The 15,485-nt window shown below is 37.3% G+C and overlaps 2 protein-coding genes across 2 annotated transcripts; one reads left to right on the top strand and one right to left on the bottom strand.

Annotated features, from left to right (window-relative positions):
• The first annotated feature begins 269 nt into the window (after positions 1-269).
• krt5 (keratin 5) lies at positions 270-4,887 on the top strand. Its single transcript, XM_052593632.1, has 9 exons — positions 270-944; positions 2,221-2,429; positions 2,534-2,594; positions 2,704-2,799; positions 2,891-3,055; positions 3,151-3,276; positions 3,518-3,738; positions 3,819-3,877; positions 3,991-4,887. The coding sequence occupies exons 1-9, from the start codon at positions 387-389 to the stop codon at positions 4,227-4,229; spliced, it is 1,734 nt and encodes a 577-aa protein (XP_052449592.1). The 5' UTR covers positions 270-386; the 3' UTR covers positions 4,230-4,887.
• Positions 4,888-6,432: 1,545 nt separating this feature from the next.
• Positions 6,433-12,458, bottom strand: LOC128011117 (mitogen-activated protein kinase 12-like). The gene is made up of 12 exons (XM_052593226.1): positions 12,093-12,458; positions 10,695-10,824; positions 9,595-9,653; positions 9,203-9,314; positions 9,030-9,059; positions 8,709-8,756; positions 8,464-8,578; positions 8,144-8,215; positions 7,988-8,067; positions 7,816-7,894; positions 6,900-7,073; positions 6,433-6,789 (listed from the first exon to the last, which is right to left on the bottom strand). The coding sequence occupies exons 1-12, from the start codon at positions 12,209-12,211 to the stop codon at positions 6,728-6,730; spliced, it is 1,080 nt and encodes a 359-aa protein (XP_052449186.1). The 5' UTR covers positions 12,212-12,458; the 3' UTR covers positions 6,433-6,727.
• Between the last annotated feature and the right edge of the window lie 3,027 nt (positions 12,459-15,485).

Raw genomic sequence — 15,485 nt, forward strand, 5'->3', positions numbered from 1 at the left:
GGTGTGCTGAATTCTGGTAGTTTGGCCTTGTTTTTCTACTCCCTGTTCCTCTCCTAGTTTCTCCACTTTACGTGAGAGAGTGTGCATAAAAATCAGGGTGTGACCAGGCCTTCTCTGCTGAAAGTGCTCCCATACCAGCTCAGCAAGATGGGTGTATGTATCACTTGGACTGGGACGAAAGGCAGGACAGGAGCCTGAGGCTGAAAGGGGAGTGGTCAGGTGAGCCCCTCCCGTAACATAAGAGGTATAAAAACTGCTGCACTCCTTGAAGAAGGCACTCAGAGGGATTTAAGTTTCCTCTTAGTGAGCTCTTCTGCTCTGGATCTCTCTGTCTCATCCTGCTCTTTCTCTCTCTAAACCGTATCCCTTCATAGACGACAGCAGCAATGTCTTCGGTCAAAACCACTTCTTACACCATCAGCGGTGGAAGCATGAGTGGCGGCAGCATGGGTGGCGGCATGGGTGGCGGCATGGGTGGAGGCATGAGGAAATCCTTCTCCAGCGTGTCTGCCAGCGCAGCACCCATGGGCAGCAGAATGAGCACTGTGTCATACCGTCGCTCCGGTGGTGGTGGCGGCGGCGGTGGCTTTGGGGGCAGCAGCTTTGGAGGAGGATCTGGATCAGGCTTCAGCTACAGCATGAGCGGCGGTGGCGGAGGCTACGGAGGAGCCTACGGCAGTGGTGCAGGATTCGGCGGTGGTGGTGGATTTGGCGGTGGTGCTGGATTCGGCAGTGGTGGTGGATTTGGCGGTGGTTCAGGATTCGGTGGTGGTCTTGGTGGAGGATTCCCTGGTGGTATGGCACCCATCACAGCTGTCACAGTCAACAAAGGCCTCCTAGCCCCACTGAACCTAGAAATCGACCCCAACATCCAAGTTGTCCGCACCCAGGAGAAAGAGCAGATCAAGACCCTCAACAACCGTTTTGCTTCCTTCATTGACAAGGTTAGTCTTCTTCTTGCAAGCATACAAATTTGTACAACACAACAATTTATTTTTACAAGTCAACATTTTGACTTTGCATTTGAAATATGGGTTTTCATGCACACATTTCAAGGGCCTGTATGTGAGCTGGGTTCTTATCCTTAAATACTTCACAGCCAGTAACTTGCACCTGAAATCCTCCTAGTGTCAGATTCTATATAACAGTAAGCACATAGGAGACAGGCTTGCATTGCATATGCTATATTTTGCATCTTCCCTACATTTTAGTCAAGCAGTCAAAGTCTATATCTTTTATCTTCAAAGTCTATATCTTTTTTCTTTATTTTATTGTTCTCAGACAGTAAGGGTGAATTTGAAACCCAAGCCAGGGGAGATCCAATGACTAGGCCAATCCAAATAAGGGCATGGATCAAGTTTGCCATCTATCCCCATGGCAGCAATGCAGATATGTGTGTGTGTGTGTGTGTGTGTGTGTGTGTAACAGATGAGCAGCATCTTTAACTCATACTCAATGCAACACTTCTCATAAAAATGGCTCTAAAAGTAACTTTATGTAGGCCCTAATAGTAATTTTAGTTTATCCTAAACAAAACAAGTTTACGGTTTTGGTCCTCTGACACCTTTGGGGAATTCACCATGTAACCACACTTTTTACATTTCACCCCCTTACCTAGGTGCTACGCCCGTTTGTATGATTCTGGCAAGAGATATAATCAGCAATCATGTAGCTCACATAACTGATGTCATTGATGCTTTGCTCTTTTTATGTGAACCATGCAAGTTCAAAGTCATTGTGAGATTTTGCACAAAAAAAAAATTAATTGCATGGGATAAATCTGCAGGAGGGTGGGAACAGTTAGTACCTGAGGGTAAGGCGTGCCATATCATCTCTGTTAAGGCCTGCAGCTTGGCACAGGTCTCTTAGGAGCCTCGCCTTAATGCCTGGAGGCAAACATTGTTTTGGGAGCATAAAGAGTCTGAACATGTTGTGGTGTCACTTGAGGTTAGCATTTCATTATCTCCAAAGGGGAGTGTGCAATATCAAGAGGACAGTTACTCCATGAAAATTGTGCTGTCCAACAAGGAATGGCACATATGCTAATAAATTCCACTAAAGGTGCCAAAGGTGTGTCACTGCAAGTCCTGACATGCAATAAGAGGCGTGTTTAATAATAACTGTAAAAGACTTATCTTGTGGCATGAGCAATTGCATATCAGAGATCTTTGATGTCCTAATAAAAACATTTATTCAAATTGTGGTTCATTTCCAACACAGGTGCGCTTCCTGGAACAGCAGAACAAAGTACTTGAGACAAAATGGAGTTTACTGCAGGACCAGACCACCACCCGCTCCAACATCGATGCCATGTTCGAGGCCTACATCGCCAACCTGCGTAGACAGCTTGACGGACTTGGTAATGAGAAGATGAAGTTAGAAGGAGAGCTAAAGAACATGCAGAACTTGGTAGAGGACTTCAAGAACAAGTGAGTAGCTGTGCAAGAGCAGGTTTATGGTCTATAAATTACGCTTTGTATGCATGGTATAATTTGACAAGCAATGTGCTAAAGTGGAAAACTTATCTTGGCAGATATGAGGATGAAATCAACAAGCGTGCCTCAGTGGAGAATGAATTTGTCCTGCTCAAGAAGGTAAAACACTTGGCTGCTGTCTTGATCTTCTAGTTATATTTTGCAATTCTTTTCATTATACATCTGTAAAAGCCACATACTGTATTGAGCTCTGTGCATGTCTTCATAGGATGTTGATGCAGCCTACATGAACAAGGTTGAGCTTGAGGCCAAGCTTGATTCTCTTCAAGATGAAATCAACTTCCTCAGGGCCATCTTTGAGGAGGTGAGAGTTTGATTTGAATTAGAAATTATGTTACCACTGAGATGCAAGTTTTCAGTATTAGATCTCAAACCTTCACCTTTCTCAATTTTAGGAGCTGCGTGATCTCCAGTCACAGATTAAAGACACATCAGTCATTGTGGAAATGGACAACAGTCGCAACCTGGACATGGATTCCATTGTTGCTGAGGTCCGTGCTCAGTATGAGGACATTGCCAACCGCAGCCGCGCTGAGGCCGAGTCGTGGTACAAACAGAAGGTAAGAAAAGATGTTCAAGCATCAAAACAACACTATTTTAAAGCAATCAACTGACAGATTCTAAACACAATGACTCTTTTATTTTCACCACCTAGTTCGAGGAGATGCAGTCATCTGCTGGCAAATATGGAGATGACCTTCGCAACACCAAGCAGGAGATTGCTGAACTCAACCGCATGATCAGCAGACTTCAGAATGAAATTGAAGCTGTCAAAGGACAAGTAAGAATTTTATTAGTCTTTGGATGCTTTTGGGTGGGATTTTAACCTGAATTAGATTGCCAACCAAATCCTTAGTACGAAATGTACTTTCAAAGAAAGATTTGCACTGTTAATGATGAAAATGTATATGTTACGTTGGATATAACATGATGTAAATGAGTCTCTGAGGACAAGAATAATGTAAAAGTGTTGCTGAAAACTAAGTCATAATGTCTTCTTTGCTATTTTTAAATTTGTTCAGCGTGCCAACCTGGAATCTCAGATCGCTGAGGCTGAGGAGCGTGGAGAACTGGCAGTGAAGGATGCCAAGCTCCGCATTAAGGACCTGGAAGAAGCCCTGCAAAGAGCAAAGCAGGATATGGCGCGCCAGGTGCGTGAGTACCAGGAGCTCATGAATGTCAAACTGGCCTTGGACATTGAGATCGCCACCTACAGGAAACTTCTGGAAGGAGAGGAGAGCAGGTCAGTCTCTTTGCTATTTTGAATGTATCTTTTTTACAGTTTAAATTTGTCTTTATATTCACATTTATTTTCTTTGTCAGGATTGCTTCTGGTGGTGGCTCTGCAACTGTCCACATCCAGCAGTCAACCAGTTCCAGCGGTAGGCATATTATCTTTTCCTATCATGACCTTGGACAAAAAGCATATCATTTGCTATAAATACTGCATTGGTGTTCAGTAAAACTAATGTCTATGGTTTTTTTTGGTTCACAGGTGGTGGCGGCGGCGGTGGCTTCGGATTCGGTGGAGGTTCCGGATTCGGTGGTGGTTCTGGTTTCGGTGGTGGTTCCGGATTCGGTGGTGGATCTGGATTTGGTGGTGGCAGTGGCTTCAGCAGTGGCAGCGGCTATGGCTATGGTGGTGGCTCAGGGATGTCCATTGGTGGCGGAGGCGGCAGCAGCCAAGTCTCAATTTCCCGCTCTGTGGTGCAGAGCCAGCAGCGCCGCCTTTAAACCAAAAATGTCCACCCAGTTCCCCACTCCCAAATATCATCTACCACCTGGGCAACTCCTATCTTTTACACTCTACATTTCAATGCTTCATACCTTTTTGATGAATTTAGGCACCAAAAATCACTGTCACCCAAAGAGACTTTCATGTCAAAGTGTTATATCATAATGGCTTTTCACACTCACTGTGTTGTCTTTGATTTTTGTTTTTGCTTCTTGGCATCACTCCTCATCCAGAGTAAAAATTGTCCTTAAGGGGATACACAATGAGAAAGGAGCTAATGAGACAGACAAAGCATGGAGCTCAAGTACTTCTTCAGGTTGAAAAGCTTTTGTTGCCCTATGTCAAGACATGCGAGTATTAAACACACAAAATGAATAATTTTTTCAGCTGACTCAGAATTCTGCATTACTACAAACAGCATTGTCAATGCTTCTGCTGCATGCTCATAGTGCAACAAAATCTACTCAATTGAGATTGTACTGCCCTCAGAGGGGGGTAACTGTGAGGCAAATCTCAGTTATTACCCAACTTTTACTCTCTCTCTTTCCTTTTCCTGATTTTGGATGATGGGCTGATGAGCTGTTCTTATGTCAAAATTGTTGTATTCATCAAGCCATGTACCATTTGGAAACACCAATAAATCAGGGTTACATTAAATGATTTGTCTTCAGTTGTTATTTTTTCAACCTTTCTTTTTTCACACAACACATAGGGATACACAATTGCAATTAACAAAAAAAGCTCATTTGATTATCACTGCTATAGAGATATTTAAGTAAATGACATGTCCACAGAGTCCACAATAAAGAAAAGGAGGGAAAAAATTTGGTTTTGAAAAACCTTTAGACCAATTTCAAGAAAAGTTTAAATTTAATAGCCCTAAAATGTAGTATAAAAAGTATTAATAACATATTCAGCTTGCATCTTAAATATATGTGAGTGTGTACACGTCTAAACCATTACTTTACATTACATTTTTGGTAAGTCTCAACAGATGAGAATTACATTAATTTGTGATTTTTCTTTTTTTTTTACTACGAAATAATTTGAAAATATTTTCCAAATATTTAAATGCCCCCCCCCCCCCCATTATCCTGATAATTTTAACCAATATTACGAATACACACAAGCAAACATAATATTCATATTGAAATCAAATTAGCTAACATCCATTTAACATGGATCACAACTGGCAAAAAATACCAGAAGATTAAAAAAATGTACCAAGGTAATAATACCACAGTATTCTTTAAAGTTTGTTGATTTTTGTAACTGACAAACTTGTAAGACTAGTAATTATTAATTAAATTAATTAAGAATAACCATAAAATAACATTACATTTGGGGAAACTGACAAAGTAAATATTTGACTCTGGGGAAACAAATGTAAAAAAGGTTAAAAACTCGTGCTGTTCCACCACTGTTATGAATATTAGCAGCGTTGTTAGGATATTGGTGATGGAAAAATACTCACTTATTCTTATGATGTTCTCCTCGAGATTTATAAAGGGCAACAGGTGCAAGGCACTATCTAAAACATGAGAGTAACAAAACTATTCGGAGACTTAAATAACGCTGCTAAATGTGAAAGTGAAAAAAAAAAGTTTAATGTACACTACACATTAAACGTGTTGGCTAAACAAACGAATAGGCCTACTACCCAACCACTATTAAAACGCGTTCCCACCGGACTTAAAAACTACACCTGTACAGGCAGTGCCAAAATATCGGGTTACAGCAGGCAAACTAAGCTTCAATTCAGTGAGGGTTTAGCTGGCAGGTCAGTGAGCATTACTCATTCTCCTTAAAACACAATTCTGTTGTTGTTTAAGTTGATGAACCTGATAGCAAGTGTCCTGTGAGAGATACCAACCTCTGTCGAAAGCAGATGATTGATTTATCAGAGTGAAGATCTGACAGAGCAGGCCAAAAACCAATACAAGGTCCGATTTTGGGGTACACTGTCAACCAGCAGATCCAAAATATATTCCTTAATATATTCCTTTAATGGTGCAGTCAGGAAACTTCAAAGCAAGTTTGAACGGAGATTAGGTAGCCCATACCTACCAAATACCGCCCCCTAACGCTAAATTAATAATGATTAATAACTGATACCCAATGGTTTGATGATATAAATAATCTAAAAGTTAATATTAAACGTCAATATAATAAATATAATAATTAAGGACAAAGATATCCACAAAAAAAAATCTTTTATTTTTTTACACTGTATCTTTCCTCATTAACTTACAAATCTTGAGTTCTTAAAGTTCAGTAAAAACTGGTTTATACACTTAGACATTAGTCAATATCTATTTAGTTAATGTTTGATAACCAAAAAAAAAAAAAAAAAGAGGATGATATCTATTGAACTGTGCTTGATAACAACAGGTTTTAAAGACATCTATCCAATAGCATTTGACAAAAAAAGCAAACAATAGTTGATCAGTGGCTTTGATACTTTGGAGTGCTGTTCTCTCGATATGAATATGAGATACTATGTTGCAGTCACTCTAGGGTTGTCTGGGTCAAATGTCATGATCTCCATGTGGATAAGACCTGTGAGACATGAAAAGGCAGAATAGTATTTAAAAAAAAATATTATGTCAAGAACAACATTAGAATTTAGAAATGTTTCAGAGCATATGTGTGTATGTTTATGTTCTCACTCTTCCATTCGCTGACGGCCAGATCCAGACTCTCGAAGGAATCATCATATGCAGGAGACACAGGCTCGTTTTCAGGGTCATGGAACTCAGAAAGATATGGATGTGAAAGAGCATTTTTCGCCGTAAGTCTGGCCTCCGGGTCTAAAACCAGCATGCCTTCCAGCAGGTCGATGGCTGTACATGGAACACACATTAAATCAAGCTGAATTACAGTAAAGAATACATTTGATGGTAAAGCTTGTCAAGACAAGCATTATTATCAGCTTTACAAAGCCTTATTTGAGAGTTTAGAATATTATTAAATGCTTAAAGCTTTGTCAAGCAATAACAACATCATAGTAATATAGTAATATAGTAGCTAGTATGTAGTATTCTCCCACTAGATGGTGACATTTCCTCATTCAAAATCTATGCAAGGTCACACAAATGCGTTTGTGACAAATGGGAATGTACTAAATGGGTGCCATCAGAAAGAGAGACTGAACAGCTGATATAAACATCACAGTGATCCACAAGTCTTCCCTCAGTTAATGTCTTGAGAAGTAAAACACTCTGTTTTTTATAAGAAAAAATATAAAAAAATTAACCATTTTAAATGGACTGGACATATTTCTTCTTTTTTTTTACTGGATAAAGCAATGGGAAGAGCACTTGTATTTTAGCCTTAAATAAAGGTTTGAAAGTAAAAACTGTCTTAATAATTGATTTTTGCTTCACGAGACGTTAACTGATGGACTGGAGTCATGTGGATTACATGTGGATTACTGTGATGTTTTTATCAGCGGTTCGGGCGGCACCCATTCACTGCAGAGCAAGTGAAGGATTAATTTCTCCAAATCTGTTCCAGTGCAGAAACAAACTCATCTACATCTTAGATGGCCTAAAGGTGAAATTGATTTGGAAGTTGTGGACATACCATTAGGATCCATAACCGAAAATACCTCTTTGAAGGCCTTTTTCTTTTGTACAGGAAGTGAGCGGACATATGATTGAGCCTGCAAACACATCAAAACAATCATGGAAAATGGACTCAAGAATCACATGTTCCTAAAACAGAGAGTAAGAGTTGTCTGAGGGTATTTGCCTACATCTTTGCTTTGCATTTTCTGAATAAGCGTTGAGCTTGGTGTGCCTGTCAAGTTGAGGATCTTCTTCAGCTGGTCAATACCTGAACGTAGCGTTAAAGAACAGGCACTCCTTTGGTCAACAGATATATGTAAAAAGCGAGGAAATAGAAAGGATACTGTCACTTCCTGGGAAAAGCACCTCTCCTGTTATCATCTCGGCCAGGATGCAGCCAGCAGACCAAACATCAACTGAGAACAGAAGAACACGACTAGATACAACAGAACAGAATATGACCCATCCACAAAACACACAATATATATATATATATATATATATATATATATATATATATATATATATATATATATATATATATATATATATATATATATATATATATATATATATATATATATATATATATATATATATAAAATAGGGTCAACCTCTTACTTTTTAAATCACCTTGTACACAGTGTGTTGGGTCAAAGGTCACCTGTTTGAGTATAATGCATCCAGTTGAAAATGACTTCAGGGGCTCTGTACCAGCGAGTCACCACATAACCCGTCATCTCCGTTTCAGCGTGCCTCGCCAACCCAAAGTCCAGGATCTTAAAAAGAGTGTCAGAAAGCAGGCCACATAGCAAATGACAAAAAAGTTTCAGAAGTGAAATTCCTAAATTCATGTCAGATTATTTTGCTGGTCATTAATTCTATCATCATTTACTTTATCTTTGTTACCTTTAATTCGCAGTTTTCGTCCACTGCAAGGTTACCAGGCTTAAGATCCTGAAGTAAGACATCAGTGATCTCTGTCATTTCATCATGTATATCAATATAATATATGGGATATTCCAATAGGGCTATTAATCAGACTTTGGCCATATTGTGAATTAACATTTATTCACATTTTTAAAAACAGAAAAGGAAACATCATGGCCTGCATTTGTAGCAATTTCATTAATAAGTTCATTATACGTATTGTGTTCACATTGCAAAACACTTCTGCTGCATTTGAACAGAACACTAGTATTTACATACTGTAAGATTTATTGTACATACCCGATGTATGATCCCAGCAGAATGGATGTACTAAGGAAATAAGTTTCAGTTACTATTTAGATGCAATATCATTCAATATTCAATATCATCAATAAGTGGTATTCAAGGAACATAGTGTATGAGAGCTATCTAGAAGAAGACTGAAAGTGGCAATGAACAGAATGAAGGCAGACCTTGAGTCCTCGCAGTATCTGATAGAACAGGTATGTGATGACTTTGCTGGTTAACTGTTTCCTCTTCATTATGTGTCCAAGATCCTGAGCAACAAATGGCATCACCAAATAGCTGGGAAAAAGCATTAGTAAACGTAAGCATTTCAATAATGTTGACGTTTGAATTTTTCAATGTGTATTTCTATTTAAATCTCTGAAACTGAGATTTAAAAAAATATCTTAACATTTAAAAATCACAAAAATCAACAAAATGGTCAAATATAATAATAAAACTATGCATAGAGTACATAGTCTCAGTCACATCTATGCATGCATGCCCTGCATCCTTAAGCCTGTCATGACAAGCGTAAGATTTTTGCACAGGAATGTATTCTGTTCATCTTGACACTCACAAAGTATCAAATTTCTCCAGTGTGGAATCAGGGGTGAAGACATTGAGGAGGCAGATAACCTACAAGAAGAAAAATATATTTGAATTCAGGGTTGGTCTGTGCATCGCAAAGATTTGTTCAATTTCCTTTCACAGTTATTCAGTTTATGCCAAATATGCAAGAATGGCACGTATAGTTTGTTCAGTTTCTTAATCTTTCTTGCATTTTAGGGAGTACATGGTGGTCCATAGAACTGGGGTTTAGAGTTGTCAGTGTTAGCAAACTGACTAGGCAACAGAGCCACTGGCCAAAAGTGCAAAAAGAAATCTTACCCTAAAGCCATATTTCTTTGCTATTTGTTTCTTGGCTGTTGCTTAAAAAGTCATTAAAGCAAACTTTGCCCTGGAAAATCCATTGCTGCTAAAAATAATTATGAATTTGAAATGCCTGTGACTTACAGTAACTGGGCTTGGATTTGAAAAGAGGATTGCATTAATTATTCTTGATCCTTGTGCTATTCAACGTGAAGTCCATATTAAATGAGTACCAGCGTGAGGTCAGGTATAATGTTTACTTAACACAGAAACAGGTTTGAGAAGATGAAGGGGGGCTTTCACAAAAATAGTACCATGAAATGTTTTCTTTCTCTTTCCATTGACAGAAGCATATATATACATAAAGCTCTGGTCTAAATGATAAATGAAAGTTGATAAATGTGACCCTGGACCTTAAGTCTTAAGTGGGTTGGGTATATTTCTAGCAATAGCCAAAAAAAAAAAAAAAAAACCTTTTATGGGTCAAAATTATTGAGGCAATTTTCTCAGTATTTAGAAATTATTTTTTTTGCACCCTCAGATTCCAGATTTTCAAATAGCTGTATCTCAGCCAAATATTGTCTGATCTTAATAAACCATACATCAAAGTAAAGCTGATTTATTCAGCTTTATTTAGTTGTATAAATCTCAATGTTAAACATTTTTAATTTAAGACTGGTTTTGTGATCCTTGGTCACAAATTATAAGTCTGTCAAGAAGACATAAACATACAATACAAAACAATAATACAGAAACAATATTCGATGAAAAGTCTGAGTGTCTTCATCTTGGGAATTGGAGACTTACATTGTCGTGCTGGATGTGACGGAGCAGCCGCAGTTCTCTGTAGGCTCGTTTAGCATGGATCAGAGACTGGAATGGTCTGTATAGTTTTTTAATGGCCACCTTTTCCTTTGTCTTCTGGTCAGTTGCAGAACTGCACACAAGTAATCATTAGAAACTTACTCACATACTCTGTTAACATGAAATTAGTTTCACAGATAACAGAGAGATGGCATGCAAATATCATATAGCTAAACAATAAAATCTATATTCATTCAATATCATTATCATACAGGATTCAAGAACAAGAGTTTTGATATACAGTAAAGAAATGTTACAGAACTTACAGTTAAAATTCCCTTTTCTGGCTCATTTAATTTTTCTCTGGTATTATCACAAATTATGTCCATTTTATAGTTACATTTTAGAGCATGCATACTTTTTTTCCAATGTAGAATTTAAGGAGACAATTACATCCAAGAGGACTTTTATACTGGACAGCTTTCAGCTGTACCCCATTACAGAGAACAAAATGTGTGAACTGAAAATGATAGAAAACGTCAGAAAAAAGAGCTATTTAACATTGCATAACATGCTTAAAGGATCAAGGCCATGATTTGTTCAAATGTGGGTCAAATTTGACCTGTAGAGTCTGAAAAAGAGTCTGCTTTTATTGTGTTTGTTTAAACATATTATAATATAACTCCAATACCAAAAACAAATGCAGCATCTTCTTTACATACAAAGGGTAACATATAAAAACATAACCAGCAAAACAAAACCCCTTTCAATTTATTTGTATTGAAATCCATTACCAGAAGGCATTTATCTAAAAGACTTTGCTCATGACAGAGGAACACTATTGATTGAGACATTGTCTGTATTTTGGGGGAATGTTGGTGTTATCTGCAAACGTGCTGAAACCTGCCCATCAGGTATGTGAGTTCACATTTGTTTATTTCACCCAATCCTCGCTCAGTCTCAGATCTATGTCACAGATGCATAGAGCATATCATACGTTGCTGATGTTACATGTGCATAATAAACACAAGTTACAGTAAAGTGTAGCACTGGGTTTTTAGTAAAAAAAAAAAAAAAAAAAACGAATACATTAAGCAAATTCAATACATAGAATTAAGACATCTATACCACTGTTAAAAAGTAGTGAAACAATAAATTAAATAGAATTTAAAACATAAATAAGCTTTATTCTGCCACTGCATTTTCCAAATATATCCCATAATCTGGCACATAGCATAAAAATCCCATTTACTATATCCTGCAAACGTCCTTAACATTTATATCTCAGTCTCTTTTAACATATTCGCAATACACCATATGTATGCACAACATAAACCAGCATAAACCATTAACAGATGTCATTCTCTGTCTACATGTAATAATTCACCATAACACCCTTACCACACTGTCCCATAGGCTCCCGAGCCAACGGGCTTGAGGGAGCTGTAGCGGTCAGGAACGTCCCATGTAGTTTTCTGGACGTCCAGTCTGTGGAATCCCGCTTTCAGAGGTGAAGCCATGAGCACGTCCACCTTACTCTGCGTGTCCACTTCCGTCAAAGCGCACTGCTCGACCCTCGGATTGTTCACAGGGACCCAGGTGAGCGCCAGTCAGGCGCGCGAGGACACGCCCACCTTCACGCACCTTCACCGTCACGTGATTTAGGTGAGGGTCCCTGTTCCCTGTTCATCCAAAATAACAACAGTTATGATTTTTAACAGTTGCTATTTGTCTTTGGCGCTGAGTAGTGCACAGCTGACAAGTCTGTCCTTGCTCCTCAACAAAAACAACACGTTTTGTTGAACTTCCAGGAAGTTGAAGATTTTATTGACTTCTAGCCTACCATAAAAATTAAATAAACAAAACATCAGGAAGAATCTGAAAGCTGTTTGAGAGAGATCCTATTTCATTCTTTTTTTTTTTTTCATAAACGTAGTAACCATTATGTTGGTAAAAACGATAGCAAATAATAAATAAATATATTAATAATATATATATATATATTCTGCATTTTCTGATATAATCTTATTTGTGGAGGTTTTAAAAACAATTTTATAATATATAAAAACATAGCTGAGTTGTTACACTTTTTACTTGCATATTTCTTTATTTACTGTTACAGTGGGGCAGTGGGGCACGCTCTATGTGATAAGTTGTCAGAATGCAGCCTCCCATTAAACATCTGTTATAGACAAAATGCATATCGTTTTATGCAAATATACACTGCCATTAAAGGTTAGAGGTCAGATTTTTATATCTATTTTTGAAGGAATTAATAAAGAAATTAATATTTAATTTAGCAAGGATGTATTAAATTGATGGAAATTGACAGTAAAGACTTACAGTTGTTAACATCCATGTCAAATAAATTAAGTTCTGAACTTGCTATGCATTAAAGAATCCTTAATACTACAAAAATACTTCAAGGTTATACAAAAATGTATTTTTAACTAAAATGACAAATATATATATATATATATATATATATATATATATATATATATATATATATATATATATATATATATATATATATATATACTGTTTTCAGCATTGATGATAATAAATGTGCCTTCATCTTAAAATCGAACTGATTTCTGAAGGATCATGAGACACTGAAGACTGGAGTAATGATGCTGACAATTCAGTTTTGCATCAGAGGACTAAATTATACTTTAAAACATATTTAAATAGAAAACAGTTTTTATAGCTTGTAATAATATTTTCAGTTATTACTGTTTTATTTTTTTACAGTCTCAAACAAAACTGAATATAGATTTGATATCACTAACCTCGCAAACTTTGATCTTCAAAAACTATTCTCTTGCATATCAGTAAACTCAACTTTGATTCCAGACGGACTGATAAAAAATGCTTTTACTCTCTGACAACAATCAGATTAGAGCTTATAACATCAAAAAGCGTTTTCCGGTTTGTGTGCATTGTTATGGATCAGACAGTTAGTACATTGACTGTGGGGGGATTCTGTGACATTTGTGGATGAGTAATATATGACATCCAGCATAACCATCGAGCACAGTGTGAGCAAATGAGCAGAAGAAAAGACATGAAGAGATGACACTGATTTCTGTCATAGTTTGCATGGATAATTCCCACATAGGCCTACGCTGACATTGCTGCAGAAAATATGATTCATTGTTATTTGTCAGAGGGTCATGAGGCTCTGGGAAATGTTAGTATGAGCTACACACACACACACACACACAAAAAGTGCATTAAATGGATAGTTCACCACCAAATTATTTTAATTAAATTGTCAGTTACATGCCTAAATGTCATTCCAAACCTGCAAAACAGAAAAGAAGACACTGGATCTAAATGACTTTCACTGTATGGATAATAAATCAATAAAAACATACATACGCATTTGACAAGATCTAATGTTTGTCAGACAGCATTTGTCAAGTAAGGATTGGTCAGAAAGGTTTTTAAGGCAGGATTCAGCAAAAGGTTTCATTCAGAGGTGGTTGAGTTACATGTGTTTTCCACACACAGGTGTCACATCAAATAGAGACAGTGTTTGCAGATTCCACTTCTTTTGGCTTTGGTGTGTAAGAAAACACTGGACTGCAGAGGAATAAATAGACACTCTCACAGGAGGTCAAAGGTCAGTCAGATCCTCAAGGCAGAAAACTTTCAGTTCAAACACAAAAAAATATTTTTTTTTAAAAAATTATATATATATGTGTGTGTGTGTGTTACCTGTTTTGTGTTTCATAAAGTTATTTACAATACACTAGCTTCCACTATTGTAACTTACATATGTGGTAAATTATTATAACAATGTAATGTAATGTAACAGTGTGTAGTCAACATCTGTTGCAAACTTCCCCATTAATGTAAAATATTTTTTTCCTAGCCAAACTTAAGGAAAATGTAAACTTAAAAAAAAAAAGTTTTAGACTTTAATTTTCCTACTTAATTTCAATTACCTATCCTTAATGGTCACTGGAGTGAAAACAGGCACTTATCCAAGTCTTCCCTATGTAGTCTATATGTAGACTAATAAATAGTGAATATCCTGCTGTTTAAAAATAGTTCATTGAATATTTTGACAACAGCGGCCTCTTCGGGTTGTAGGCAACATTCCAAGTCTTAGAGAAATTAATCCTTTCATATCTTTAGATCAGAATCAGAATCAGAATTAGCTTTTTTTGTTGTGTTTTTTTAAGGTGCTCCTGATACATACAAACATACATGCATACATACACATCTGAAATGAGAAAAAAAAAATAATACATTTAGCAAGAAAAGAATGTAAAAGAATCTGATTTATTTATTAGGCGTTTTGACAGAGTGCTTTTGAACGTTTAATTCAGCTCAGTTCACTTTTTCCATCTTAACTAAATGCCATCTTAAGGAGGTTTGTAAAGAGCATATTGATGTGGGTGTGTATAAGAAAATCAGTCTTGGCTTGAGGTCTCTTTGTGTAATGTACTCAGAAAGGGTCCATAACTGCAACACACATATTCAAAATATACTCCGCTTCACTGTGATTTTCAAAGCAATGAAACCGTTCTGATATGGGCAAATAAACATGATGTGTTTGTGGAAAAGAGTAAGGCCTTGATGTGGGTTTACTTTGAAGGTGTGGAGGAGACTGCCCACAGGGCATTTGCAGGGGTGACAGGAGATTGGTTGTATTTTTATGATGCCCACTGTGAGGTGAAGAGGGATTGGTCACATGACGGTGATGCTGGATGAGAGGTGTGGCACGCTTGGGTGTGTTTTCATGAATGTGTTTGTGTGTTCTTTCTTTGGCTCACTGTGAAC

This window comes from Carassius gibelio, chromosome B23 (assembly GCF_023724105.1).
Source record: "Carassius gibelio isolate Cgi1373 ecotype wild population from Czech Republic chromosome B23, carGib1.2-hapl.c, whole genome shotgun sequence".
NCBI lineage: Eukaryota > Metazoa > Chordata > Actinopteri > Cypriniformes > Cyprinidae > Carassius > Carassius gibelio.